Source organism: Micropterus salmoides, unplaced genomic scaffold (genome assembly GCF_014851395.1).
Source record: "Micropterus salmoides isolate LMB-PRFRI ecotype aquatic unplaced genomic scaffold, ASM1485139v1 Ms_hic_scaffold_20, whole genome shotgun sequence".
Lineage (NCBI taxonomy): Eukaryota > Metazoa > Chordata > Actinopteri > Centrarchiformes > Centrarchidae > Micropterus > Micropterus salmoides.
The window spans coordinates 31,908,298-31,934,947 of NW_024041151.1; the positions used below are offsets into that span (position 1 = coordinate 31,908,298).

At 40.4% G+C, this 26,650-nt stretch overlaps 1 protein-coding gene across 1 annotated transcript; it reads left to right on the forward strand.

The window, feature by feature from the left end:
- The first annotated feature begins 1,950 nt into the window (after positions 1–1,950).
- Positions 1,951–23,474, forward strand: auh (AU RNA binding protein/enoyl-CoA hydratase). The gene is made up of 10 exons (XM_038734198.1): positions 1,951–2,193; positions 5,015–5,082; positions 6,408–6,495; positions 10,194–10,280; positions 10,595–10,687; positions 12,773–12,829; positions 14,256–14,443; positions 14,628–14,678; positions 16,822–16,869; positions 22,467–23,474. The coding sequence occupies exons 1-10, from the start codon at positions 1,992–1,994 to the stop codon at positions 22,542–22,544; spliced, it is 960 nt and encodes a 319-aa protein (XP_038590126.1). The 5' UTR covers positions 1,951–1,991; the 3' UTR covers positions 22,545–23,474.
- The last annotated feature ends 3,176 nt before the right edge of the window (positions 23,475–26,650 follow it).

Genomic DNA, 26,650 nt, shown 5'->3' on the forward strand with positions numbered 1-26,650 from the left:
CACTCGTGCGCTCTCCTCTTAGTCGTGCCACTTTATTGCACACTGGGGCAGGCGGGGTATTCGGCACGGTTTAGTGGGTATCTCGTTCTCATAGTGTCGTAACCGACGCAGTTCGAGTTCCCTCGAAGGGGAACGTCTCGGGTTACGTATGTAACCCTGGTTCCCCGAGAAGGGGAACGAGACACTGCGTCGGCCCGCCGCACCTCTCTCCCCGCCTGAAGCGCCTGCTTCATAGTTTAAGCTAATGATGAGTGTGTACAGGTGTGCTTTATACTCCTCTGGTTATTCCGTCACACCTTACCATTCTAGCAACAAGCCAATAGGATTGGAGTGATTTCATTCACGTTCAGACCTGCTTCGCCTATAGGCGTTCCCATAGTGTCGTAACCGACGCAGTGTCTCGTTCCCCTTCTCGGGGAACCAGGGTTACATACGTAACCCGAGACGTTTTCTGTTCTCTGCCTGCCTCCCTGTGTTTTCTCCCCTGTGTGCTCTCTCTCTCTCCCTCTGCTCCTGAGCCCAGCCAACTACCTGCACCTGCATCTCATCAGCCACCTCGTCAGCCTGCCACACCTGCCAGTAATCACCTCATAACTGAATGTATTTCAACCCTGGTTCTCCATACCATCCTCGCTTGATCGTCGTTGCTCCATACCCGGTGCCACCCCCACGTTCAGGCTCTCCTGTTTCTTGTTTTATTCTCACATTTTCCGTGCTTTGTCTCTGTTATCCCTAACCCTGTCTCTCTGTCTGTTTCCCTCCCAGGTTCACTCACCCTCGTCCTCCGTTCAGTCGGCTGGTCCTCTCCTCCTCGGACCTCCCCCACGGCGTCCTCCCTGTCCTCCCTGTCCTCCCACCGTTCCTCGCTACCTCGGCCCCAGTGTTCCCCAGCTCCCTGGCCCCCAGGCTCCTTGGTTCCCCGTGCCTGTGTTTCCCTGACGTCCTCCTCTCCCTCCACTCCAGTCCCTCTCACCCTTTTTCCCTCAATAAACCTCCTTCCCTCAGAGTGCTGCATTTGGGTCCTCTCTGTCCACCCACAACACGACCTCGTAACAAAATTGGTTAAGACTACACTTCAAGCTACACTTTTAATTTCATTTTTTTCTGAAATTAAGCAATTTATTTTAGTTTACTTCAAATTTGAATTTATTATTAGAGTAGTTATTATTTATTAGCCCTCGAGTTTGATGTGAAAACTGACTATTGATGTGTATATGTTTATGATTATTTCATTGCATTTAGAGGGAGCAAGAAAAGAGAAAGAGAGATCGCATTGCTTACAGCTTCAGGGTGTATCTGCGACTTCTGAATTGTCCCTATAGCAAAATTCTCTCAATAAAAAAATATTTATTTATATTGGCCTGTTTTTTAAAAATGGGCCAATGATCAGCCCATAAACCATAGGCCTATACTGACATTGGGCTAGTGGGCCCCTCTGCTCAAGCTGTTTCTTGCGTCTATCATAATTTTCCAAATGTGCGAAAATTCAAAATCTAATTATTCTATCTAATTATTATCAATAGTAATTATAAAATGTATAATAAATGTATGCTATGTACATAATTTACTGTTGCTTTATAGACCTACTTTGGGTAGGCAGAAATGGGTGAGGGGGGGCTAAAACATGAAAGATTTCTGTGCTGGGCTAAGCCCCCAATGTTTCAAGAGCCTGGAAACGCCCCTGTTCCGGACCTTTGCTTCGGGAATTTTCCTCTAACCACTACTTTAGACATCTTGTCACAGTTGTTTTAACATGTTACTTTTGTAAAGATTGTGCATCAGAAATGACGAGTGGAACTGTTATCTGCTTTAGGACTTGAAGGGTAATGTGTTTGCGATACATCTGCACACAAGCAACATCGATTATTTTTAAACATCCAAAATGTAGCGTATTTGGAGAATTTGATTGGTATAGGCTGCAAATAAGTCATGTGACGACAGCACGTGACTGAGTTCAAAGTTGAAAGTCAAAAGCACTGCAGTTCCTCAACATGGCGGTCCTGATGGGACGCAGAGCTCTGTGGCAAGCCTTCCACGGGCACGCAGCGACCGTCTCCTGCTCGAGACGGCAGGTTTTCTCCGCGCAAGTCTGGTCTTCTTCTCGCCTGAACGGCCAAGTAGCGGTGACACGACAGTACAGCGCAGACTCCAAGGATGACCTGCGCGTGAGATACCTGGACGGAGAAGACGCCGGTAAGTTCCAGTACAGTCTGTAACAACTGTTGCAGTTGGGGCGAGTTCAATCTCAAAACGGTTTCCAACGTTTTCGGATTGAAGGACATGTTTCCTTGCAACATTGTGCAACGTTCCGCAACGGGCTTCAAGGTATGTTTTCTTCTGTTTGGTGGGCGTGGCACAGTTGTTACCCAATCAGCTGCGACAAGTTTGTAAACACAACGGTAAAAAGGCAGGGAAATGCAGTGCGCTTGCGTACACAACAGGGTGAAAAGGCACCACCGATTCTGCTGCGTTTTGAACTAGCCCCTGGTGTTATTGTTGAAACGATAGTCACGTTAGCGTTCCAACAAACGGAAAGTGACCGTGAAATGATGGATGGACAGCCGTCCAGATGCAAACAGAAAGGGAGCCCCTTCCATCAACAGAGTAGAGGGTGCGCTGTGACGTGTACCACAGCCCCCTGAGCTCAGTCAGCAGGTGGTTCCTGTAGCGGCCGGCATCAAGTCTGGCATCGAGCCAAATGTTTTTCATGGCGGGCCAGAACTAAGTCCAATTATTTCAAATCCTTGTAAACTTGCGTGCACGCTTAGCTCAGTCGGTACTGTGCGGGACTCCTGATAGGAAGGATGCAAGGTCGAACTGCGGATATATATTTTTTCTACTTGTTATACAAATTGAATAATAAGGACACTTTTGCATAGGCTCACAATAGTGCTGCAGTGTGTGTGTGTGTGTGTGTGTGTGTGTGTGTGTCTAGTGAAAGTCCTTCATAACTCTTCAAAGTAAAAGCTCTTAATAAACTCGACATAAAGCATTGCTGCAAAAAACGTTCTTGCGCTTTAATTTTGTAGGCACAATCACGAGATTATGTGAGTCACTGTAGCTGTCATCACTGAGATCTATTTCAGCACCAGCCGCTATCTATTTATTTTTTATTTTTCTGCTATCAAAGCAATTTGGCCACGGGCTAGATGATATTGCCTATTGCCGAAAGCTGCTGTATACAGTTGCAGGCTGTAGAGTGATAATAAATCAGACAGTTTTCCTAAATCATTTGACTTTTAATCTCCATGCAAGTACTTTTGTTTTATTTGTACAGGTTTGAGATGTCTGTCTCAGATGTGCATAAACCAACATGCCTAACGTGTGCAAAAACACTTGTAAACTGAAACCATATTCACAGCACTGAACTGTGTTCCACTGTCTCTGAGTCAACTGATACTACTTCCTGATTTGAGAGGTAGATGGATCATGTCATGGCTGATGCCTAATCTGCTTAATTGATATTTTAGTATTTTTAAACCTGGGCTATTTTCACATATTTCGTTGTCTAAATGACTAGTAGGTACAAACGGTTTTGGAATCCGTGCAGTAGATCAAAGTGGCATCCAAAAAAGTGCTTCTTTTTGCGACTGACAGGCTCAGACTGTTATATCAAGTATCTGATAAGATCATGGGAAGGATCCCTTCGGAGGTCTCCTGCTGACATCCATTGTTTTTAACAGGAAACTGAAGTCTCACTCAAGGATAATTCTCATTTTGAAATCTTGTGAGAGGTGAGTTGTTCCAGGAAGATACTGGTGGAAACGAGTGGCAGAGTTGGAGAGAGGAGTTTGTTTTGTTGGAGTAACGTTAGGAGATAACATCTTGCTAATGCTAGTTCCTTTACGTATACAACATTCTCCTCTCCCTCGTTTCCACCAGCTTTTCCAACTCGCCTCTCACAAGATTTTGAGCAAGAATTGTCCAAGAGTGAGACTTTAGTTTCCAGGTTAAAAACAAAGGCTGTCTTTGGGAGTCAATCTCACATAGCTTGAAGCTGTACTTGCGTGAACCATATTTCTGCCCTGCATAAAAACAACAACAGAATACTATTAGTATATTGTACATTAGGCTTGGCGATCTTCTCTATTTTCATATTGTCTGATCAAACCACCAGAAACATCTGTAAATGCACAGTACAGTGTTTCCCACAGAATTAATGTCTTTTCAGACGATAAGTGACACTCAGCGTGTGTAGTCACCATAGTCACTTGACCCCACATGTGAACAGACAGGGAGACGAGCGCTCCTCAAGTAAATGGTAGGAGCTCTATGGATAGTAACCCTTACAACGGCTTCTGTGCGCTACACAGCTTCTGTTGCTTATTTAAAATTATACATAATGTTACCTGATACATACGTGCAGTCGATACTGACTATGTACAGTAACAGCTGTATTCTAACGTTAACATAGCTCTCCTTATTAGCTAGGCTCCATGCTTGCTTATAACTTATTTGAAGGTGGGTCTCTGACATTGACAGCTTTGTGTTAAGAACATAGACTAACTTCTCAGAATTTACTTGAATTATTTAGTTTTTCTATAAACACATGGCTCCATTTCCGTCTGAGTGTGAGAGAGAGAGTAAGCGGAGGTGTGGAGCGAATCTATGTGCTGCGCGCAGTTCCACAATCAATCTCAATTTTACTCATATTAAATAGTATACAGGATGTGGCAGTCAGCGTTGATATTGTGGCGTGTTGTGTCGCCACAAATAAATCAATTAATGGGAAACACTGCAGATTCTGGAGACTTTTATATCATCTTAGTTCTGATAGTGAGTTGGTTCAAACAGCTTCAATATCGGTGCATGAAGACCCAATCGCTGATCATCCCTTCAATCATAAGCCTATTGTACATCCTATATACATCTACTGTACAGTATGGATTTGGGACACAGCATTTCAGTTTTCATGATGGGGTCTTTGCTTATGTTTTCCAGTGGTGATAAGCTGCTCTTCAGTAATGTACCTGTGTGTCCCTGTTAATCTGTATGTTGTAACACTGTTTTTCAGGTATTGTTGTTGTTGGGATAAATCGACCCAAGGCCAAAAATGCAATAAGCAAAAATCTGGTCAAAATGGTATGTATTTCTCTTTAACTTGTATTTAAAGGAAACCTGCTTTATGGGTTGGTTGTAGGCTAGTGTGCACTAGGGTTACAGAGGCTATGTTCAGACTGCAGGCCAATGTTACCCAAATCTGATTTTTCTTCTTTTTTTGTTTTTGCTCGTATGTGACTCAGATCTGATCTTTTTATAACTGTGTGAACAGGACAAGTCACCTGGAATCTGATCTTTTCCAGTTCGGATTTGGGCCACTTCAGATCGGATCTTTTTGAATGCCGACCTGAGTGTGGACACTCGGTATTGATGCGACTTTGACGTCACTGTAGAGCAGCTGTTCTGCTGTAAATGGAGTGCGCTGAATGAAAAAGCTCCACAAAAAGCCATAATTAAACACGTGGCTCTCTTCCTCCTCTACCTCGCCATTTCTTACACCTGAACTCCACCGGACGGCGAGCTCTCTTCTGAGTTATGTGCATGCTATTTGTCCGAGCGGACACAGTGGGGATAGAGGGGGAGACAGAGGGAGTGAGTTGTGGGGCAGTTGCGTTGTACAGCGCCAGAAACCGTAAAGAAAAGAACAGAAAGTTGTAAACGCTTGTCATAACTTAGGAGAAATGTGACCCAAGGGACAATGGAAAAAAAGTCTCCTGTGAGCTAACCGGAGCTAACATCTGTGGCTCCTTGTTTACTTCTGTAGCCTGCAACAGTGTGCTGTGAGTGACTTTGTAATATTCTTTGGCGCATGTGGGTCACTTTCAGGCTGGGGACAGTACACACTGGAGTCTGATATGGGCCACATTTAAACAACAATGTGAACTGTCAAACAAGAAAAATCGGAATTGAGCATTAAGGCCTGCAGTCTGAACGTAGCCTTAGAGACATTAGCTTGGTGGTTTCTTATACTTGTGTCGTATGTTTTATTTCTTTTCTTCATTTCTCACCCACCTGCCAACCCAATCCACTTACTTGACGCGCAGATCCGAATGACACACTGAGATTTCCAATGTGTACATGGCAGCTCCTCTGAGCCTCAGGAAACTATGGTTACCCATAATACCCATGTATGTGTATGTTTGCAGATACTTTATGAAGCCTCATTTTAGCTTAACTATGATGAATCAACAGTGTATTGAAAGTGGTCAGTAGCTCAAAAAAAATATTTTTGTATACCTTTTAACTGGCGTCAAGCACTCAGGTTTAGTTTTTTTTTGATCTTGCTTATACTTTCTGATGCCTGACTTTGTCTTAATATATGCTCCAGTTTATTATATGTTTGTTCTGTAAAATAAAGTGAGAAATGTTAAGTGCAATTTTATAGAAATAAATGTTTTGTCTTTCAGATGTTTGAGGCTGTGGAGGATATCAAGAAGAATAACAAAGTGCGCAGTGTCATTTTATGTAGTTTGGTTCCTGGGGTTTTCTGTGCAGGTACTGTGACCTTGTTTATTGCCCTATGATTTCAACAATGCACAGTTTATAAAAATCTGTGTTTTCCCTTGCATTATTCAGCTTAATTCAGTTTTATTTATATAGTGCTAATTCACAAAAAAGATTATTTGTTTTTGGGACAGACAGAAAATTAGTAATGGTACTGATAATTCTAGTAATTCTGATGATGATGATGATGATAGGGCTAATATTAATAATTGTAGCAGCAGAAGTCGAGCAGGAACACAGGGGCAGTAGGAAGCCTGCAACCGCAGATCCAGACTCCACAGCTCCAGAGCCAGAAACACCTGCAGGAAGTGATAGGAGGAGAGAGGAGAGGGAGGAAAAGCACAAGACTACCGGAAAGGGAAGAAGTCGAGTTGGTAACATGCATTAATGGGATGAGATTGCATACAGAGGGAGAGAAAGTAGAGGAGAGAGGAGCTCAGTGCATCATAGGAAATCCCCCCAGCAGTCTAGGCCTATAGCAGCATAACTAAGGGATGTCCAACGAAGGTTAAAATCAAGGGCAACTGGACTTGGTTGAAGATACTGGAAGACGTTTCGTCCCTCATCCAAAAGACTTCTTCAGTTCTGACTGACTGGCAGGGAAACTCAGCTATTTAACCTCAGTGGGGTCATTGTTGGTATCTTCACCTGAGGCCAGTAGGTTACGTTTGTTGAGTTTCCTGGGAAGTGATGAAAGGACCGCATTGTAAGTGGTGGCGTAGACCCCCCTCCTCGGTTCAATGACGGCTTCTCGACCCGGGTGTAGATGGCTTCCTTGACACCTCTTTCAAACCATCCATCTTCTCTGTCTAAAATGTCCACCTCAACAAACTAGTTGATAGTAAGGTACTATGAGCTCTTTAAGATAAGATGGTTCCTGAACATTAAGAGATAAATTCCATTGTGGATTTTACAGGGAGCCAGTGCAGAGAAGCTAAGACAGGAGAAATATTAAAGCTGAAAGCAGCGTTGGGCGGGCCCTCGTGCCATAATGCCATGTTAGTTTTGTGGTGCACATTGGCCGGAGGTAGCGAGATGCGGCTCCGAATTATCGAACGTTTTGGACTGGTTACGAAGATGTTAAACGTGACTTCCTCTGTAACCATATATAGCACTGGAGAACACCTGCTAATCATATGTGTACCGGTACATGAAGTATGGACCGTGCTGTGAAAATGTGTAAATAAAATTATTTTTGTTAGTAAGGTCATTAGGGCTGCAACTAATGATTATTTTCGTAGTCAACTAATCTGTTAATTATTAAACAATTGTTTTTTTCCACCCCCGAACCAAACATTTTAACAAATTAAATATATTTCAAGTGAATTACCGATCTCCAACACGCAGCCTAACTAGCTAACGTTACCATTAAGCAAACAAGGTTTACTATTCAGAATGAACACTAGTATCAACACCAGGGGGAAACCAGGGAAGAAGACAAGACAGCGTAGGCTACTCTTATAATTCACTGATTTACTATTGCATTTAACGTATTTGCTAACGCAACTAAAAGAGTGTTCTCTTAGCCAGCATCATCCAAAACCAAGAGTGCAAATAACTGCTGAGGTTGCTCCAAGATAACAGCCAGACCTTATCACCCAAAACAATAAGCTCACAATCTGATTTATTGCCAAGTAGGTATGAACTATAAAATGTTTAACTTTTTAACGAAGATTTTTGCTTTAGAACTATATAAATAAAAGCACATTAAAAGCAAGTGCTATAACCACAACTGTACACTAACGTAACGTAACGTAATGTCTATTGAGAATTATAAAGCGACAGCCCCCTTTCATAATACTTATGTAGTTTATTTGTGAGTAAGTGCTTACAAGTTTTATAATCAGAGAATGTTCTGTAGGCTACATTATGAGCCAGATGTTTCTTGAATTACTTTAAAATGTTAAACCATTACTCAGATCAAAATCAGAAGGAGCTTTATTGTCAAGTAGTGTTTTACACATATGAGGAATTTGCTTTGGTGATAAGGTACTACACGTAGACAAACATACAGTTGTTCCGTGTGTGGCTGCGTTCTGATCCACAGTGTATATAAACAGTACTCCGTGCTCCCTGCTCAGCGAACGTCAGTTAAGGGAACTTCCCTCGACAAAATTCTTCCATTGGAACACCCTGCAACATCATCAAAGCAGACTTCCGTTCCGCAGTGTGTTACCCAGGCAATGTAAACACCCTGGATACCCGCTGCTTCTGTATTGAAATTAAATATTGACTATGTATTAAAACAAAAGCTGATAACACTACAAAACTTAGAAGAAGTTATAGAAATCTATTTCTATTCCATTGAAATGTATGTAACTTGTGAATGAATGTGATTGAATTCATTTAGAAGATATGCAGCATCATTCTTAAAACGATTTATTTGAACATTGTTATTTTTAGGTAACCTAACCTGTGAATTTATCCCATAAATAATGATTACATTAGTTACAACGACAGTAATTACATATATATATTATATATAAACTCTTTTGTCTACTCCATTGTTAGTTTTTGCCGCTTGTATGAGGCAAAATGGCTGATGGGTAATCTGCCTTTGTCAGTTCGAATTGATGAACTCTTGTTCCCTTCTTCCCTACACAGTTCACAGTGGCCTTTTGAACTGAGCATGTTGGGAGCTCTGCTGTGAGAGGAGGGGAGGGGCTGCAGCATGATGGCTCTCTTGTTCTATTGGCTACTTCCACACTATATTCTGTGTTGATAGGCTTTTACTTGTGACTTGTAACAAATCAGCTAGTACTGTTGGTGGGACATTGCTCGAGGCCACCGAGTGGTGAGTACAGAGAGAGGCGGCTGCATCAGAGCCAAAGGAGCGCATTTTCTTTATATATATATATATATATATATATATATATATATATATATATATATATATATATAATCTATCTGGTTTTTTTTAAATGACCGATGCAGATTATTGGAAAAATGCTGAATATCTGCCACGATAATTGGCCAGGCTGATTATTGGTCAACCCCTAATACGGAGGCTGTCCTGCAGATGACCCGTGGAAAGAAACTTCTGGTAGTCCACTATGGTAACTTAATAACCTATTTAACAGGATAATTTACAGCACTGCATGCACTCCAACAATACATTCATGGTGAATTGCTCCCTATTAAATATTATAGTATTTTATTATCTTACAGTTGTCTTACATTCATTGTGAGTTTTCTCTACAAGTAACTCTCATTTAAATATCTCTATGAATATTTGCACGATCAAATTCACTGATATTGATGACATTTTTTTTATGTTTTCTATTTGAATTGTTTATACTTACACCACATGATTACACACTCTTTCTGATGCCAAAATGTGCTGAAATTGCAAAACACAGAATTCAGAAAAATTCAAACAGAAAACATGGAATTTTGAGAAGAAGTCAAATGGAATCTGGCAAAAATTCAGACAGATTTCACAGGAGGGCTTTTTGACTGGTGGAATCTGCTATTTGGAACGTCTTTCCATTTCAATCCGCGGTCTTCATACATTTTGCCAATTAAATGTTCATGCATCATGTTATGTATAATATTTCATATTGAGATCTTGACTCTGTAATGTGTATTTATATTCAGAAACCTGTATATTAACGTATTGTCAGATACCACACTGTGCTCTATTTTTCAGGAAGCCACAGGTGATGCAGATGCTTTGTTTCTGTGTGCAGGTGCAGACCTGAAAGAGAGGGCCAAGATGCACCAGAGTGAAGTGGGACCGTTTGTGGCCAAAGCGAGAGCACTCATCACAGAACTGGGTATGTAATGAGTGCTATAAGAATGATGGAATCCAGTGACTGTTTATGAATTCATTGTAGATTAATTTACTTTGATGCATTCTAGACAGTAGATGGCAATGCATGTTTACGCTCACACTTCTTGTGTTGCGCTATAGAAGAAGAAGAAGAAAGAAGTGAAAGAGATACATTAGTCAACAATGTACTTGAGTGGTTGTACTTGTCTGATGTAGTTGGTTTAATTTATTTGATTTATTTTTGTGAAGAAGAAAAAAAATCATCATTTTGTGTCTCTTCATTGGCACCATGTTGTTGTTTTTTTGTTTTTTTTTCAGGAAACCTGCCAATACCAACAATTGCCGCAATTGATGGAGCTGCCTTAGGAGGAGGCCTGGAAATGGCCCTTGCTTGTGACATCAGAATTGCATGTAAGGCTCAGTGGACATTATTTTGAGGTTAAAGACAAGTCTACTTCTGGTCTATGTACAAAACACTGCTAATGTTTATTAGCCGAGCAAACAGAGAATAGAAACAGCTGATGCTAACAGATGAAGCCATTTAAAATGAATGAGATGTGTAGGTTGTCTGTGTACCACCTATAAGTTAATATCTACTGATATCAAACATCTTCATCACAACTAAACACACAAACAAAAACAACATATAAAATCATGTGAGATCTGTAAAGCTTGTTGAGGTCCTCCCTCCTTCAGACAGCTGAGCACAACTCCAGCACAGTAAAGTAATCAGAGGGGAATCACTTGGTCGGATCATTTCTTCATCATCAGAAAAATAAGGAAATATCTCCTCTAAATTCATAATGGTTCACTTGCAGTAATTTATTGCTCATATGGCAGCTTAACAACTTGTTTTTCTAACCCTAGGCCAAAAACTCACCGTTTGTACAACTTTTAATAACCAGTGGGATTAGACCAGACAGCGAAAATCTCAAGTCCGTCAAACTATTTCTCTAGGAGGAGTTTGTTAAAGTACGGAGTGTGTAAATCATCCAAAAATGACCATAAAATTCAAAATGGCTGATTTCCTGTTGGGTTCAGGGAATCTCTCCAAGAAGCTTTTTGGTTCGTCTGGACATACATGTAAGTGAAACGTGCGGCGGGGGCTGCTTCGGGCGCTATGACTGTGGGTGAATGTTGTCTTGTACAGGTGTTCAGGGTGGGACTCTTAATAAACGTGTTTGTCATAGAACATAGCGCCACCTGCTGGCAACAGGAAATTACCTTCAACGAAGCAGCCCCTGCGGCACGTTTCACCTATGTGTACGAAATTTCTTTGGTACGTGTATCATGTCCAGAGTACAAAAAAGCCTCTTGGAGGTATTGCCTAAACCCAACAGGAAGTCAGCCATTTTGGATTTAATGGTCATTTTTGGATTTTTTTACACACTCCATACTTGAACGAACTCCTCCTAGGGATTTAGTCCGACCGATTTCAGATTTGTGCTGTGCACTCTAAACCCATTGAAGATTAAAAGTTGTACAAACAGTGTGTTTTCTTGGAAAGGCGTGCCCGTGGCGTCGACAATTGATGATTTGCCATAAAACAAGAATCTGTCATAACTTCAGTCTACATACTCACATCTGCACCAAACTTTACTTGTTTGATAAGAGTCATGCCCTGAACACATCTACAAGCCAAAATTCACCCATAGTCACAGCGCCACCTGCTGGCTACAGGAAGTGTCTATGTTTATGTTGTGTGAACCACTTTTTGCAGGTTGGCTATATCTACTTTAAAACTATCCCAGAAAACTCTTAACACATCGATGATGTCATGTTGTAATGAGTGTGAGTTTTCCTTCAAGGATGTATCCTTGGCGAAGTTCCATGCTTTGCTGTGAAACAGGAAGTCGTCATGACTTAATGATGCTCATGCTCAAATCTGTACCAGACTTTGTGTGCTTGATAACTGTCCTGCCCCGAACACATCTACACGCCAATATCCACTTGTAGTCGTAGCGACAAGTGCTCTGCAGCACCACAAAAGGGACACAGGAAGTGATGATTAACGCCTTCTTGCAGCGTCTCAAGCGCATAACACAGCTGCACGGGCAGAACTCCAGAATCTGCAACGCGGCCGCCTCACACCTACATGTGCAAGGGCCCGCCCAACACTGCTTGCAGCTTTAATTAAGTGTGTGACTAGATGAATATTTTTCTGTGTTGTGACAGCCTTCTTTGTGGCTATAAATGGCATTATTGATGCAGAAAGAGAGCTACACAATTGTTTATGATTGTCTAGTTACAGTTACCCTGATTCTAAATGATTTTGGCCTATTTACAAAGGGAGCTTAATATTTTAGAATACTTCTATAGCTGTTTTTCATGTTTCTGTTTCAGTCAGTACCGAATGTATACCTATTGATGTTTTATTTAATTAACAAATATTTAGTATTTATTGTATGTTATAATATATCTATACTAATAATAGTGGTGGTAGTAGTAGTATTTATGTGCAAGTAGTAATTCTGCTCCTTATACTGATTTCTCTAGCCAATACTGCAAAAATGGGACTAGTTGAGACCAAACTTGCAATTATTCCTGGAGCAGGTAAGGTTGGATTTCTTTTTTTTAAAATATATGATTTCCACTTATGTTTTGTATGTACACATCAAGACTTCAAAAAGTAAGGGTTAAAAGTATATTTATACAGAGGAAATTACTAGGCTGTACACATGGATCTGTTTGGTGAAATACACGTGATCTTGAGAGCTGCTGTCCAGTGCCATGAGATGCTACTGAGCTTCACAATCCCTATCAAAGGAGGATCTAGTGACAGAAATGCAATATAATATCCATAACCAGCGTTTCCCACAGGATTTTGTGAGACTATGGTGGGTGGACATCGACCCTCTAGTGGGGTTCCGGAGGCATGGCCACCTGGAAGAAAAATTTGTACATTAAAAGCTAAGTGCATTAATTTGGTGCACTTTAAAAGCAAAATAAAGACGGTAGATCAATGAAGAACATTACACTCCTGTTAAAAATGTTTTGCCCTAGTAAACAATTTCATAAACGGTGTATAGATGTAAATGGTAATGAAACAGCAAAAAAGTCAACTGATTTATTTGTTTCTCCAGTAACCCTAATTCAAAGAATTATTTGTAAGTAATGCCTCTAACATTTTATTTTACTTTTAATGGACGCATGTAACATGTTTAATACTAATCCTCTTAATTCCTAATCTAGTTAATCTTATTTCCATATTGAAAACCACATTGTCACATGTGTATCCTCGCTCAACATTCACCAACAACGCAATTTGATAAATTATATTGTATGTTGTGCTCGTATTGTGTACAATTAACACTTAATAGCCTCTCTTGAGGTAAGACGCTCATACTGTATCACTTGTCGTTAACCCTGCCTGTCAGCTCGCTCTGCTCCTTTTTAACTGCTTTATTATAAAGGCTCTAGAGTGAAATTTAGAGCCTAGTTTGAAGGCGTTCTCACAAACCAGTGACAGTGGAAACATTCAACACTGTTCAAACCCTTAACTTTACCATAATTGCCTCAAAAGAAAAGTGGTTGTCTCAAGTCGGATGTGTGAGTGCGTGAGTTTACAGCAGTTGAGCAAAACACGTTAGAAATCTTTAATGATAATACATTTTCAGTTAATTTTGAAACTATGGCGGAAAAAATTAGACTGTGCCAGGCCGCCATAGTCTTGTTAATTAATGGGAAAATCTGCATAAATATGTTTTCATTGGTGTATAAAGCCCTTGCGTAATAAACCGTTATGTTTTTATTACCTTAGAATGAGACATTTCTGTCTACATACACTGCGGGTCCCCCTTCCACGGACATCGCCATGTTGCGCCGTCATATTTCTACAGTAGCTGAAAACTTCAGTAATTTATTCATTATTATTATTATTGGCTAATCCATAAGTTTTTATCACAAGGGGAGATGCAGGGTGTTCAGGGTCTGTGGTTGAGGCCATGTTCCATCCAGGTTTCCCAACTCTCCTGTGCAGGTGGTACACAGCGTCTCCCCAGGGTGATTGGTGTCTCTCTTGCTAAGGAGCTCATCTTTGCTGCCCGGGTGGTGGATGGAACAGAGGCATGTCGTCTGGCTCTCGTCAGTCATTCTGTGGAACAGAATAAGAGTGGAGATGCTGCCTACCTGCGTGCTCTGGAGCTCGCCCGTGAGATCAACCCTCAGGTAACAAGACCATTTCACTGATGTGTATCAAGGAAATTATACATAAAGGGAAAAACAAAAAAGGAATTTAATGTTGACTTAATAAACAGCTTTTGTTCATTTTATATAATAATTGTAATATTTTACTCATTCATTTATATCACACCTTGTAAGCTTAAAAAGGTCTTGGATGTTTGCTCCACAGGGTCCAATTGCAATAAGGATGGCAAAACTGGCAATCAACCAGGGGATAGAGGTAAATCTTTTACCATTGCTGGCTGTTTTGCTGTATTGCTATTTTCATAACAGTGTTTCAGTTTGCAAAACTCTTATCATCTTTTGGAGTGTCTTCTCCACCCATGGCACTGCTTGGAGGTGATGTCATCACAATCATGGCCTGATGGAGAGTGGCAGGCTTATATGGACACCTGTCTTTCACCTTCCACCTCCACACTGAAAAGAACTATGATTGGTTGTTGGAATAGGGAGTAATGTGAAAGAAAAACAGGTGTGAATTCCAGATGATCAGCAGACCAGTCATTCAATTCAATAAAATTATATATATATATATACAGAGGCAAGGAAAAACTTCCTTTAAGAGGCAGAAACCTCGAGCAGAACCATGGCTCAGGGTGGGCGGCCATCTGCCTCCACCGGTTGGGGGTGAAGGAGAGAGAGAGTGGAGGGAGGCAGCCTACACAATATCTACACAGACGTACAGACAGTAAAGGTGATGTTGCTATAGACTAAATGAATAATGGTACAGATATTTACAGTAGTGTTAATGATAATAATCGTAATGTTAATGATTATAATAACAATAGGACTAATAACAATAGTTGTTGTAGCAGAGGGTGTCGAGGAGGAACACTGGGGCAGCAGGTGACTCGCAACACAGATCCAGACTCCACAGCTCCAGAGCCAGAAACACCTGCAGGAAGTGATAGGAGAGAAGAGAGGGACGAGAAAGCACAAGACTACTGGAAAGGGAAGAAGTTGAGTTAATAACATGCATTAATGGGATGAGGTTGCATACAGAGGGAGAGAAAGGAGAGGAGAGAGGAGCTCAGTGCATCATGGGAAGTCCCTCGGCAGTCTAGGCCTATAGCAGCATAACTAAGGGATGGTTCAGGACTCACCTGAGCCAGCCCTAACTATAAGCTTTATCAAAGAGGAAAGTCTTAAGCCTACTCTTAAATGTGGAGATGGTGTCTGCCTCCTGAACCCAAACTGGAACCTGGTTCCACAGGAGAGGAGCTTGATAGCTGAACGTTCTGGCTCCCATTCTACTTTTAGAGACTCTAGGAACCACAAGCAACCCTGCATTCTGGGAGCACAGTGCTCTGGTGGGGTAGTTCTTTAAGATAATATGGTGCCTGACCACCTGTCAGAGCACATGCTGCAGCATTCTGGATCAGCTGAAGAGTCTTAATGGACATTTTTGAGCAGCCTGATAACAAGGAATTGCAGTAATCCAGCCTAGAAGTAACAAACACATGGACTAGTTTTTCTGCATCCATTTTAGACAGGATGTTCCTGATTTTCGCAATATTAATTGGGTAAAAAAAGGCGATCCTTGAAATTTGCTTAATGTGAGAGTTAAACGACATGTCCTGATCAAAGATAACTCCAAGATTCCTCACGGTGGTGCTGGAGGCCAGGGAAACTATATCTTTAGATGATGCATCACGGAGGTGCTTAGGCCCCAGAACAATAACTTCAGTTTTATCTGAGTTTAACATTAGAAAATTACAGGTCATCCAGGTTTTAACATTCTGAAACATCCTGAAACATTTGAAGTTCAGCTAACTGAAGAGTATCATCTGGCTTGATCGATAGATATAACGGAGTATCATCTGCATAACAATGAACGTTTATGGAGTGTTTCTTGATAATATTGCCTAAAGGAAGCATATATAAAGTGAAGAGGATTGGTCCGAGGACAGATCTTTGTGGAACTCCATGACTAACTTTGGCGCACATGGAGGATTCATCAACCAACCGGTTGAGGCAGATGGCCGCCCATCCTGAGCCATGGTTCTGCTCAAGGATACTGCCTCTTAAAAGGAAGATTTTGCCTCTGTCGCCTACTGCTTGCTATTGGTGGGAACTGTTGGGTTTCTGCAAGTAACATCACAGAGTATGGTCTAGACCTGCTCTTTTATGAAAAGCGCTCAGAGAACTGTTGTTGTGATTTGGCGCTATATAAATAGAATTGAATTGATGGCCTTGCCGCTTTGGCCTTTTTTTGAGGGCACAAAGGTCAAATGTCAAGTGGCCCTGCCCTTGAAATGATGAGATTCCAGGCCTGATTAGTCATGTATGAGGAGAAAATATTAATCTAGATATTTTCAGCTGCTGTGTGAACATTCACAAAGATATGCAACATTCTCTTTCAGGTGGATTTATTAACAGGTCTGGCAATTGAAGAGGCATGTTATGCCCAGGTGAGTAATTCAATTACAATTTGAACTGCTGTATGAAATCTACATTTGGTTGTCAGCCTAGCCAAGACTTGTGCCACATTTGTGAAATGTCTGACTGAATGGGAAGAACATTGGCCGGCTGATATGAACTAATTGCATTTATATCGGCATTTAGAATCAAAATCAGAAACAGAAAGAGTATATTGCCAAGTAGTTTTTACATGTACGAGGAATTTGCTTTGGTGATAAGGTGCTCCACGTAGACAAATATACAGTTAACTTACATAAATGTAGAGATATATAAAAACTGGAATAAACAGATGCAAGTTATATCAGAATGAAAAAAGAATAGAGAAAAATAATCCAACTGTTTGCAGAGAAAGAACAACGTGGCAGATATTTACATGTGCATTAGTCCGGGTTTGAATTATACAGACGTATTACAACGAAGAGAATACAGTGTACATAAATATATAAATTGACAAAATATAAAAATATAGAATAACAATGATTAACAATTAACAACAAATATGTGCAATATGGCTGGTTTGTGCATGATATGAATTTAAATGAAATAATATTTACACATGCAGAGGCCGATCATTGACTTATGTCATGGTTGTTACATAGTTTGCCCACCAGAGGGCGCTCTGCAGCTCCTCTCTTCAAATAACTGCCACACCACAAAAACAACAAAAGAAAACAATCAGCTGACTGCAGTTTACCACAGCAGAGAAGCCTCTGACTGCAGTGTGCAGATCCGGGAAATTCTCAGCATGGGTGGCGTTAGTTTGACCCCGGCCACATTGAGCAATGCCCTTCTGAGAAGCCCCGTGGAGGCCATAGACTGTATTTAAAAAAAAAAAAAAAAAAAGGTCTTTGCCTCTTTTGTGGAGCACGAGTGAAGCCATGTGTGATGACTTATCAAACCTTGTATTTGTCTGTGTTTAATTGTTTAAACTGTGTTTGTTTTAGTAAAGATGATGTAGAAGTCACCCGCGTTCATTATTGATCTCTTTACAGGAAATGCTATAACTTAATGTACACAGATCTTTCAGCCCGTCAATATGGTATAGTCTGTCTCATGAGAAAAGTTAACAGTATTATTAGTATGATTGGCTAGTAACTGTATATATGCTCAATGAAATGAAGTATTTATAATATTTACAAAATGAATAGCCCTGGGCTCATTAATGCGTAATGCCGACAATTATTTTATCGCATGTTAATGCAGCGGCAATTATTATTTTGAAAGTCCGTTGCTCACTGGCTCTGAATACACATACAGTCAAACCCTGGGTCACAGGAGGGGTGGGATGTTTATCAGCCTGCAAATCACCCACCCAAACGAGCAGTGGAGGGAGGCTTCGGCAGAATACTTGGATTCAGGCAGTGGGAGAAATGAGACAGTCTCCGTGAGTAAACGGCAGCTCTATTGAGAGTAACCATGGCAATGGCTTCTAATATTGGAATATAACTAATTACTTTGAAATGACAGTAAATATAGTCATAATGTATTATATTTTGGAAGTAACTTGCCCAACACTGATCCTGTGTATGTGCCAGCCCAGCGACACATGGACGCGCACACAAAATAATGAGCAATTGTATTTGCAGCTCACCTTGCCTTCCTCTTCCAACGTACCCTGTGTTGAAAGCAAAAACAGAACAAAATCATACTCTTGATCTGCTCCCATACTGTGTTTAGATTTGTTTTTGTTTCAGACAGTCTTTTGTTCGCAACAAGAGACTTGCTCAGTACGGTAGGCTATACAGAGCATGTGTTATTTTTAAAAAGACACTGATGTGTTCCTTAGGTCAAAGTCTGCTGCCATACATTTCTATAGGTAACTTTAGCTAATATTTGCCAAAAAATGTCAAATTTAAACGCTGTTGCAGTTTTGAGTGTTAGTCATTGCAGGTTTCATCACATACATATACGTTACGTCACGGACACAACTATAACATCCAGCAATCCGCAAACTATATGTATGGCCAAAGTTTTTCAGTTGATTGTTGCTTATGAACTTACGCGTGACTCCGACTCTTTCTCCTGCTGCTGCTTCTTCTCTTGATTAATAGCTTTATTCAAGCGCTTGATTGACGTTGCTATCGAACTACTCAGTTCACAGAATGACTGATGTCTGTAGCAGTGTTGTGTTATTCTGTCGCTACTTTGCGGCGGACTGTTAACTGTTTGTGCAGCAAATACACTGACTAGACACTGACTGACAACATTTATACTTAAATGTTTTGATTACAGTTTTGCACTAGGGACAATTCAGTAGTCACTGACTCTCTCTGTCTCTGTGCATGCTGATACGGCCTAACGTTGGGGGGGGGGGGTCACATGTTGTTGTTGAGTTACATTTGGGGCTGTCAAAACAATAGAATAATGATGTCAGAATGGGTCTTTCGTCTGTCTACCGTCTGAATTTATGCTTTCTTATAGACAGACATATTTTTAAGCAGGCTATAATAGGAGCAAGTATGAGCTAACCCGAGATAACCCCTGGGCTCTTTGTTTACTTCCGTACGACAGCGTGCCGCGTGTGACATCGTATTATTCTTCTGCGCATGTGTTCTCTTTAATGGGGGTGGGGTTGGACGTTTGGCGCCCACGTTGAGCACCACCGCGATCTGCACACTGCAGTCCGGGGTACTTGCCTGAGCACGCAGAAACAATGAAGGAAAGTGGCTGTGTTTCCGTGAGTTGGTCACTTGTCACGTCAATTAAATGCCTTGCCTTCATTACTACTTCTCTCCATGACCATAATTGCTAACCCTCCTGTTTTTCATTGCTCTTGTCCCAGCTTCCTGCAGGTTCACACCAGTTTGTTTAATGTTACGGTAGTTGAGGGGTGGAGACTAGGCTGCTGACAGAAGTGATGTATTTCTGAAACAGTGTGGTGTTCCAAACTAACGGTCCTCATTTCTGATTTCTGGTCCCGTATCTGATGCCCCGAGACCATGTTGGTGCAGCAGGATCAGGTTGTGAAGACATTTGGCTACACTGTGGTGAAGCTGAGATGACCGAGAGCAGTGTCTGTTGTGTTAATGCTAATATGTTTAATAATAAATAGCTACACACAGTATATCATGCTTAAAAACTCCTTCTGCTTTCTGCCTTAATGTAAATATTCAAGCTGACAGTGTATGAGCACCCTGTATATAACTAGTCAAAAAAAAAAAAACTACACTTATTTTATTTGAATTTGACTGATGTAATGTTTCAACCACAGATGATCTTCCTCAGGTAAACCTGAAGAAGAGAACACATCTGTATTTAATAGGCAATAAATTATGAAACATCACAGAATTATCTCCTAATTTGATTTGTTTGCCAAATCATAATTTAATCAGGGACAACAAGAAAATAATTTGTTTTTAAGCAATCTTACAATACTTATTAGAGTATAAGTAAGACACTATAATATTAATGTACAATTTTGTAATCTCACTTGATGGATACCCAGCATGGACTGTATTTAAAAATACACAGTATTGCCTGGGCCCCATTTCAGAAAGCAGGATTTGTGAAAACTGTATGTTCAGCCCGAAACGCTGTTTCAGAGATTGAGATCAGATAGATCAGTAGCCATGGCAACTGATGCTGTGAACCTATCCTCCTCGGGAGATGGTTTACTTCAACAAACGCTGAGATTCTCTCCGAGTCCTTCCGTCCTGTGGTGCTTGAAGCGGCCGTCTGACATTTCCTAATTTATACTGTCGATATCAGAGCACATACATGAACGCATTCATGTCTTTAGAAACTTTAGATAGGTTAGATAGGCCATTAGTTTTTACCCGAACATGCTCTTGAACATGACCGCTTTTATCATCAATGTAGGCCTATGAACCAAGAGCATCCAGAGGATTTATCCTCAGCACTGAATAAAATCTAGAGGCTACACTTTCCTTCTTCAAAACAGTGACTGAAACACTTACCGTGGGCTTCATTACTGCAGTAGTTAAAACTAATGAGAATAAAACTGATCAACAAACGGTAATCTTTCATATTGTAGTTATTAATTAGATATGATGCAGATGGTTGTGGTGCAGCTGAGACAAGTTAATGTAGTTTTTCAGTATTAGCTGGATAGTCTGAACATGTTTGGACAGCATTTCATTAAATACGAAATGAGCAAGATTTTTTAAATGTAAAATAAACGTCTAAAACTTTACAGTCAGTTTGAAGCAAATAAAGCATGTGCTGCAGTTTGTGTACGTCCCAGCGTTTGATCTGCATTCATAAACCTATGGACACCAATTTTCATTTCCCTGAGGAAATTCAGGGTTAGCTGCTATCAATGTTTGATTGATTGATTTATTTTTGATTGATTTACTGTTTGATTTAATATTTTCAACTTTAGTTATTGTCAGGTTACAGCTGAATAAATAGGCCTATTTAAAATGAATGTAATGGGCTGTAGGAGAAGTCTAGCACTTTATCCTTCATTTGGGAAATTCCACTCTGGTAGGCCTAAAAGATGAATGAGCAACGCTGTATAAAAAGTAATATTGTTTATGTATTATGTATCCTTTCCCCACTCCTGGGTTTTAACATAAATAGCCAATCATGGTCTGCACACATTCATATTTGTAGCTCCACCCGATTAAAATGGAGGCTCTGCATTATTTACCTGTTGCTGCCGTGGTGAATTGTAATATCCGCGCACCTTTGATGTGTGTTTTTCTTTTTCTGATGATGATGATCATATTCAACATACACAGAGTTGACTGAACTACTTCTGATCGGCTGTTCAACCAAAAACTCACTTTTTGCAAAGTAACAGTACTTTTACTTGAGTACAGTTTTTGGCTACTCTACCCACGTCATTGTTAGATTTCCTGACTAACTTGCCCAACACTGCTCCATGGCATTGAGCGCCATGGCATCGAACATAATGAGCCCAAAACTCCGGCTGGAGGTTTTTTGTGCGACATGTTGTTGTTGGCAAAGGAGGGCTGGGCAGTTACTTGCTGCTAGTTGTTTCTCAGACATTGTGTTTGCTGAAGATACTGAGCTTGACTGAGTGAGAGCATGCGCAAGGAAGGGGGCTGCAATTGTGAAACTGCGTTAGAGACTGCTTCTGGCTCTGTTTGGTTGTTTTGTTCAGGTAGCGGTGGATTATTGCAGATGGCATCAGGAGCAGTAGGAGGAGCCAGTGTTACCAAGTAATTGATATTTTTTTTTTTTTTTTTTTTTTTCACATGCGTACCATGAATCAGCTAAATTTACATACGGCAGCAGCAAACACACAAACTGACGTGAATCACAGAGGAGATGGTTGCTGAGCTAGCTCCACAACAAGCTTGGTTGGAATTGCGGTCTAACGATATGAAATCCTCCCATCATGAAGCTTTTAATGTTCAGTTAGAAGGTTCTAATGTTTAGTTTTGTTGAGAGGTGTGGATTCAGCATTATGATCATTTGAGAGGCTGTAGTTTGTCTTCCACTGAGAAGTTTTTTTTACAATTAGTTTAAGGTGTGAAAATATAGCAGGGTTTCCCTGTGGAAATGGGTTAACGGATGCAGTAAGCAATGACTTGAGACTGAAGATCAAGAGTTCATCTTATTTAGTACTGACATATATGTGTTGGGGTTTTTTTTCAAGGTGATACCAACTAAAGATCGACTGGAGGGCTTGGCTGCATTCAAGGAGAAGAGGTGTCCTCACTACAAGGGGGAGTGAGGCCACACACCTTCCAGAAAAAATCACAGAATTCTGCCTTCAGCTCTCCTACGGTTCCACTGCTTCCAACATATTTATGGGTTAAGCTGTACACGTCAACACATTAACCTGTACAGTACCCAGGAGACATCTGTTTGACCGGAGGACATTAGGGTTGATCCTGGCTGGGGTTTATGCCAGTGACTTCAAAAATCAAGTGTAAAGAACTTTCTGTGTGTGTCAGCTACCACTTCAGTAGAAACCAAGCAAACTACTCAAGCACTGCCCATCATCTACAACATGAATAACTTTAAATGGTTATTGCTGTTTTCAGTACAACTGGCACTAACCAAAACCTCCATGACTAGTGAACCAATCAGAGAGCCATTGAAATTTCTGTAAGAGTCTGGATTCCCTACTCCCTGTGCTAGTTCCAAAAACACTGTACCAAGATGGATTGAGTGAAAACAGCGCATAGCCTAAATCAAGTATAAACACAATTGTTTTGGTTTTTTTCACTAATCAAAGCTTGTGCCATCAGAGTAAGGCAAAACACCTGCCTCAAAAATAACCCGTACTTCAGTTTCTAATTGAACTCATCGGCCTTGTGTGTAGTACAAAATTAGTCCATTTGAAATTATTAATTTGATTGTCCAACAGAATGCAAACCATGTCACTCAGAAGTTGGCCATCTCAAGCCCTTGCTGTACCTGGTAGGCTCATATCTGATCACATTGATAGACACTGATTTTGGAAGCTTCTTCTGTAAACAGTGGTAGCTTTAGCCCATCACTACAAAGCATCACTACTTCTACAGTGGGTACAGTCTGAACATGTTGGTTCCAAAACAACAGGAGGCTCACATGACTTTAATCAATATAATTTAAAAGATGTAATCAAAGAAACATTCTACATGTGGTGACTTTCAATAAAATAAAAAGCTCATTCTCATCTTGCCTAGAAGTTTTCAATGTATGACGCTTCAAATTGCTTAGTGATCTTTTAACACCAGAAAATGTAAATACATCTTAACGTATACATATTTGATCTAATGCCTTTTGTATGGAAATGTGTTTTATGACATCTTTCAACCCCTGGTTTGATTTCAGTTGTCAGTGACCCCTCAGATAGGCTGGACTGTAGATCAACTTTATTAACCCCACTAGGGGCAATTAGTTAAGAGCAGCATGCTTTCAACATTAATAACACAAAATACATTCAGAAGATACAAGCAGCAAGATTCTGCACATTTGAAACCCCATAAAGAGCCCCACAGGGAGTTTAAAAGTCTGATTGCCAAAGGGATAAAAGATTTGGAGTGGCAGCTCATCTTACACACAGGTAGTGCATAACGACGCCCAGAAGGCAACAGAGAGAATTAATCTGCCAGAGCATGTCCTGGAGAGGCTGGGATTCTTGCTGCCTTCTGGACTATTTGTTAGTTGCAGAAGGCATTAAGGTCTCTCTGTTTCACTCCAGTGATTTTAGAACAGATTTTTACAATGTTGTTCAGGCTGTTCCGGTCTTTAGCTGTCAGATTGTGAAACCAAATAAAAGAAAACCTTAAAACATTCTCACTAAATGGATGGAGGGTAATACAGGGCAATCTCGGAAGAAAACCTGTTAGTTGGCAAAACACATGAGATTGGGGCAGAGGTTCACCTTCCAGCAGGACAATGACCCTAAACATACAGTTAGAGCTACGATGGAATGATCAAAGCATATTAATGTTTTAGAAATACAGACATAAATTCCATTGAGAATCTGTGGCAAGAATTGAAAATTGCTGTTCACAGACGCTCTCCATCCAGTCTGACTGAGCTTGAGCTATTTTGCAAAGAAGAATGGGCAAAAGTTCCTGACTTTGACTGGCGTGACAGAGAAAGAGCCTTTTCCATGCTTACAATCATGGGGAGGGGTGACAGTCGTTAACGGGAACAACACATTTTAATTAGGGTTATTGGTTGCATTTAAAGCAATACGTTTTACATTCAATCAAAGTTTGGATGTTAACAAATAAATCAGAAAATGCAAAAGCAATTTATTGATATTCCAAAGTTATGGTCTTGACTGGTCTTGAAATAAAATCCAGAGTCCTCAATGTTTGAGACCGAGACAAGACCGGGTACAAATGAGGTCGAGTCCGAGACAAGACCAAGACCATCAAAAAGTGGTCTTAAGACTGGTCTTGAGTACTATGACACTATTGAAGACATTACTTTGATTCCCCTCCAAGCTGCACAATGATCCCCATTACTATACTTCCACTTAATCCTTATACATGATTTTAGCTTTCCTTATCCTGTTCCTTACTTCTCTATTGATTGCTTTCTTTTCCTGGCTACACTCTGTATAAAAAATTTGATTCTTTTTAGTCAGAACACTTTTTAATTCTTTAGTTCTATAGAGGGTGACAAGGGACTGGATTTTCTGTTTGATCCCAATCCCACAAAAGTCCTGTCCTGTCCCATTCCCAGAATAATGACTGCCATCCCATTTCGTTCCTGATAACAAAATCTGAAAATAGCATTTACTTACAATCAGAATCAGTGGCAGCTTTATTGCCAAGTAGTGTTTTACACATACGAGGAATTAGCTGTGGTGATAAGGTGCTACACGTAGATAAATCGTAAACGTAAAAACGTAAATAAAAAGAAATAAATATATAGATATGGAATAAACAAATGCAAGTTTTATTAAAACTGCTAATTTATATATATATACAGTGGGTACGGAAAGTATTCAGACCCCTTTAAATTTTTCACTCTTTGTTTCATTGCAGCCATTTTCCAAAAAATCAAAAAAGTTCATTTTATTTCTCAGTAATGTACACTCAGCACCCCATCTTGACAGAAAAAAACAGAAATGTAGAAATTTTTGCAAATTTAGGCCAGAAGAAGTCAAGTCAGTCTAATTTATGTAGCTTAGTATCACAACTCACAATTTCTCTGAAGGGGCTTTATAATCTATACAGCATACAACACACTTGTCTTTAGACCCATGACAATTAAGAATCAGAACAACTAAGACAGAAGAATCACTGCACATCCCACATTCAAAGCGTAAATGTTTCACCAAACCCATCTGATCAGATCACACACAAACACACAGCAACCGGTGTTATGTTGACCCTTGCTTGGATGGAACACAGCGCATACAGCTGTTTGTGGAAACCACAGGAAGATTACAACACAAATCCACTGCAAATAGGACTTTACGCATGTGAACTGATTACATTGAATTAAATAATTAATATAAAAGTAATGATCATGTGACATTTAATATTGTGGACTGCAGAAAATTGGCAGCTGGTGCTCTGGACTGAGAATGTGAAATATCTGGCTGCAGCAGAAGGCAGTTTGTTCGCCAAAGGGCTGGAGAGCGGTGCAAGAATGAGTGTCTACGGGCAACAGTGAAACATGGTGGAGGGTCCTTGCAGGTTTGGGGCTGCGTTTCTGCAGATGGAGTTGGGGATTAGGACAGAATGAATGGTCTCCTCAATTCTGAGAAGTACAGGCAGATACTTATCCATCATGTAATGCAATCAAGGAGGCATTTGATTGACCCCAGATTTTATTCTTCAGCATGACAACGAGCCCAAACATACAGCGAAAGTCATTAGGAAGTGTCTTCAGCTTAAAGAAGAACAAGGAGTCCTTGAAGTGATGGCATCATCCAGTCTGTCTGGGATTACATTAAGAGAAAGAAACAACTGAGGCTGCCTAAATCCACAAAAGAACTGGGAGGACTTCTCCAAGATATTTGGGTAAACCTACCTTCAAGAAGAACTGATGCTGTTTGAAGGAAAGGGATGGTCACACCATTGATTTCATTTAGATTTTTCTTCTGTTCACTCACTTTGTATTTTTTTGTTGTATTTTGTTAATTGATAAATATAGTCTACTAACATGTCTATTTTTAAAGGCATCTCACTTTACAGCATTATTCCACACCAGGCTGAAACTTTTGCGCAGTACTGTATGTGTGTGTGTATACAGTACACACTGAAGTGTGTGCGTACTATGTATTTTATATTGTTAATAAAAAATACATAACTCACTCTGTGATGTGAGAGATGTCACAGAGGCTACAGAGCATTCTACACTCTGGGATTAAGATTGAACATG

Coding starts and splice junctions, on each gene's coding strand:
- auh (XM_038734198.1), top strand. CDS start 1,992: ATGGCGGTCCTGATGGGACGCAGAGCTCTGTGGCAAGCCTTCCACGGG. Junction 10,281..10,594: donor AGCACTCATCACAGAACTGG/GTATGTAATGAG, acceptor TTTTTTTTTCAG/GAAACCTGCCAATACCAACA. Junction 12,830..14,255: donor TGCAATTATTCCTGGAGCAG/GTAAGGTTGGAT, acceptor TCTCCTGTGCAG/GTGGTACACAGCGTCTCCCC.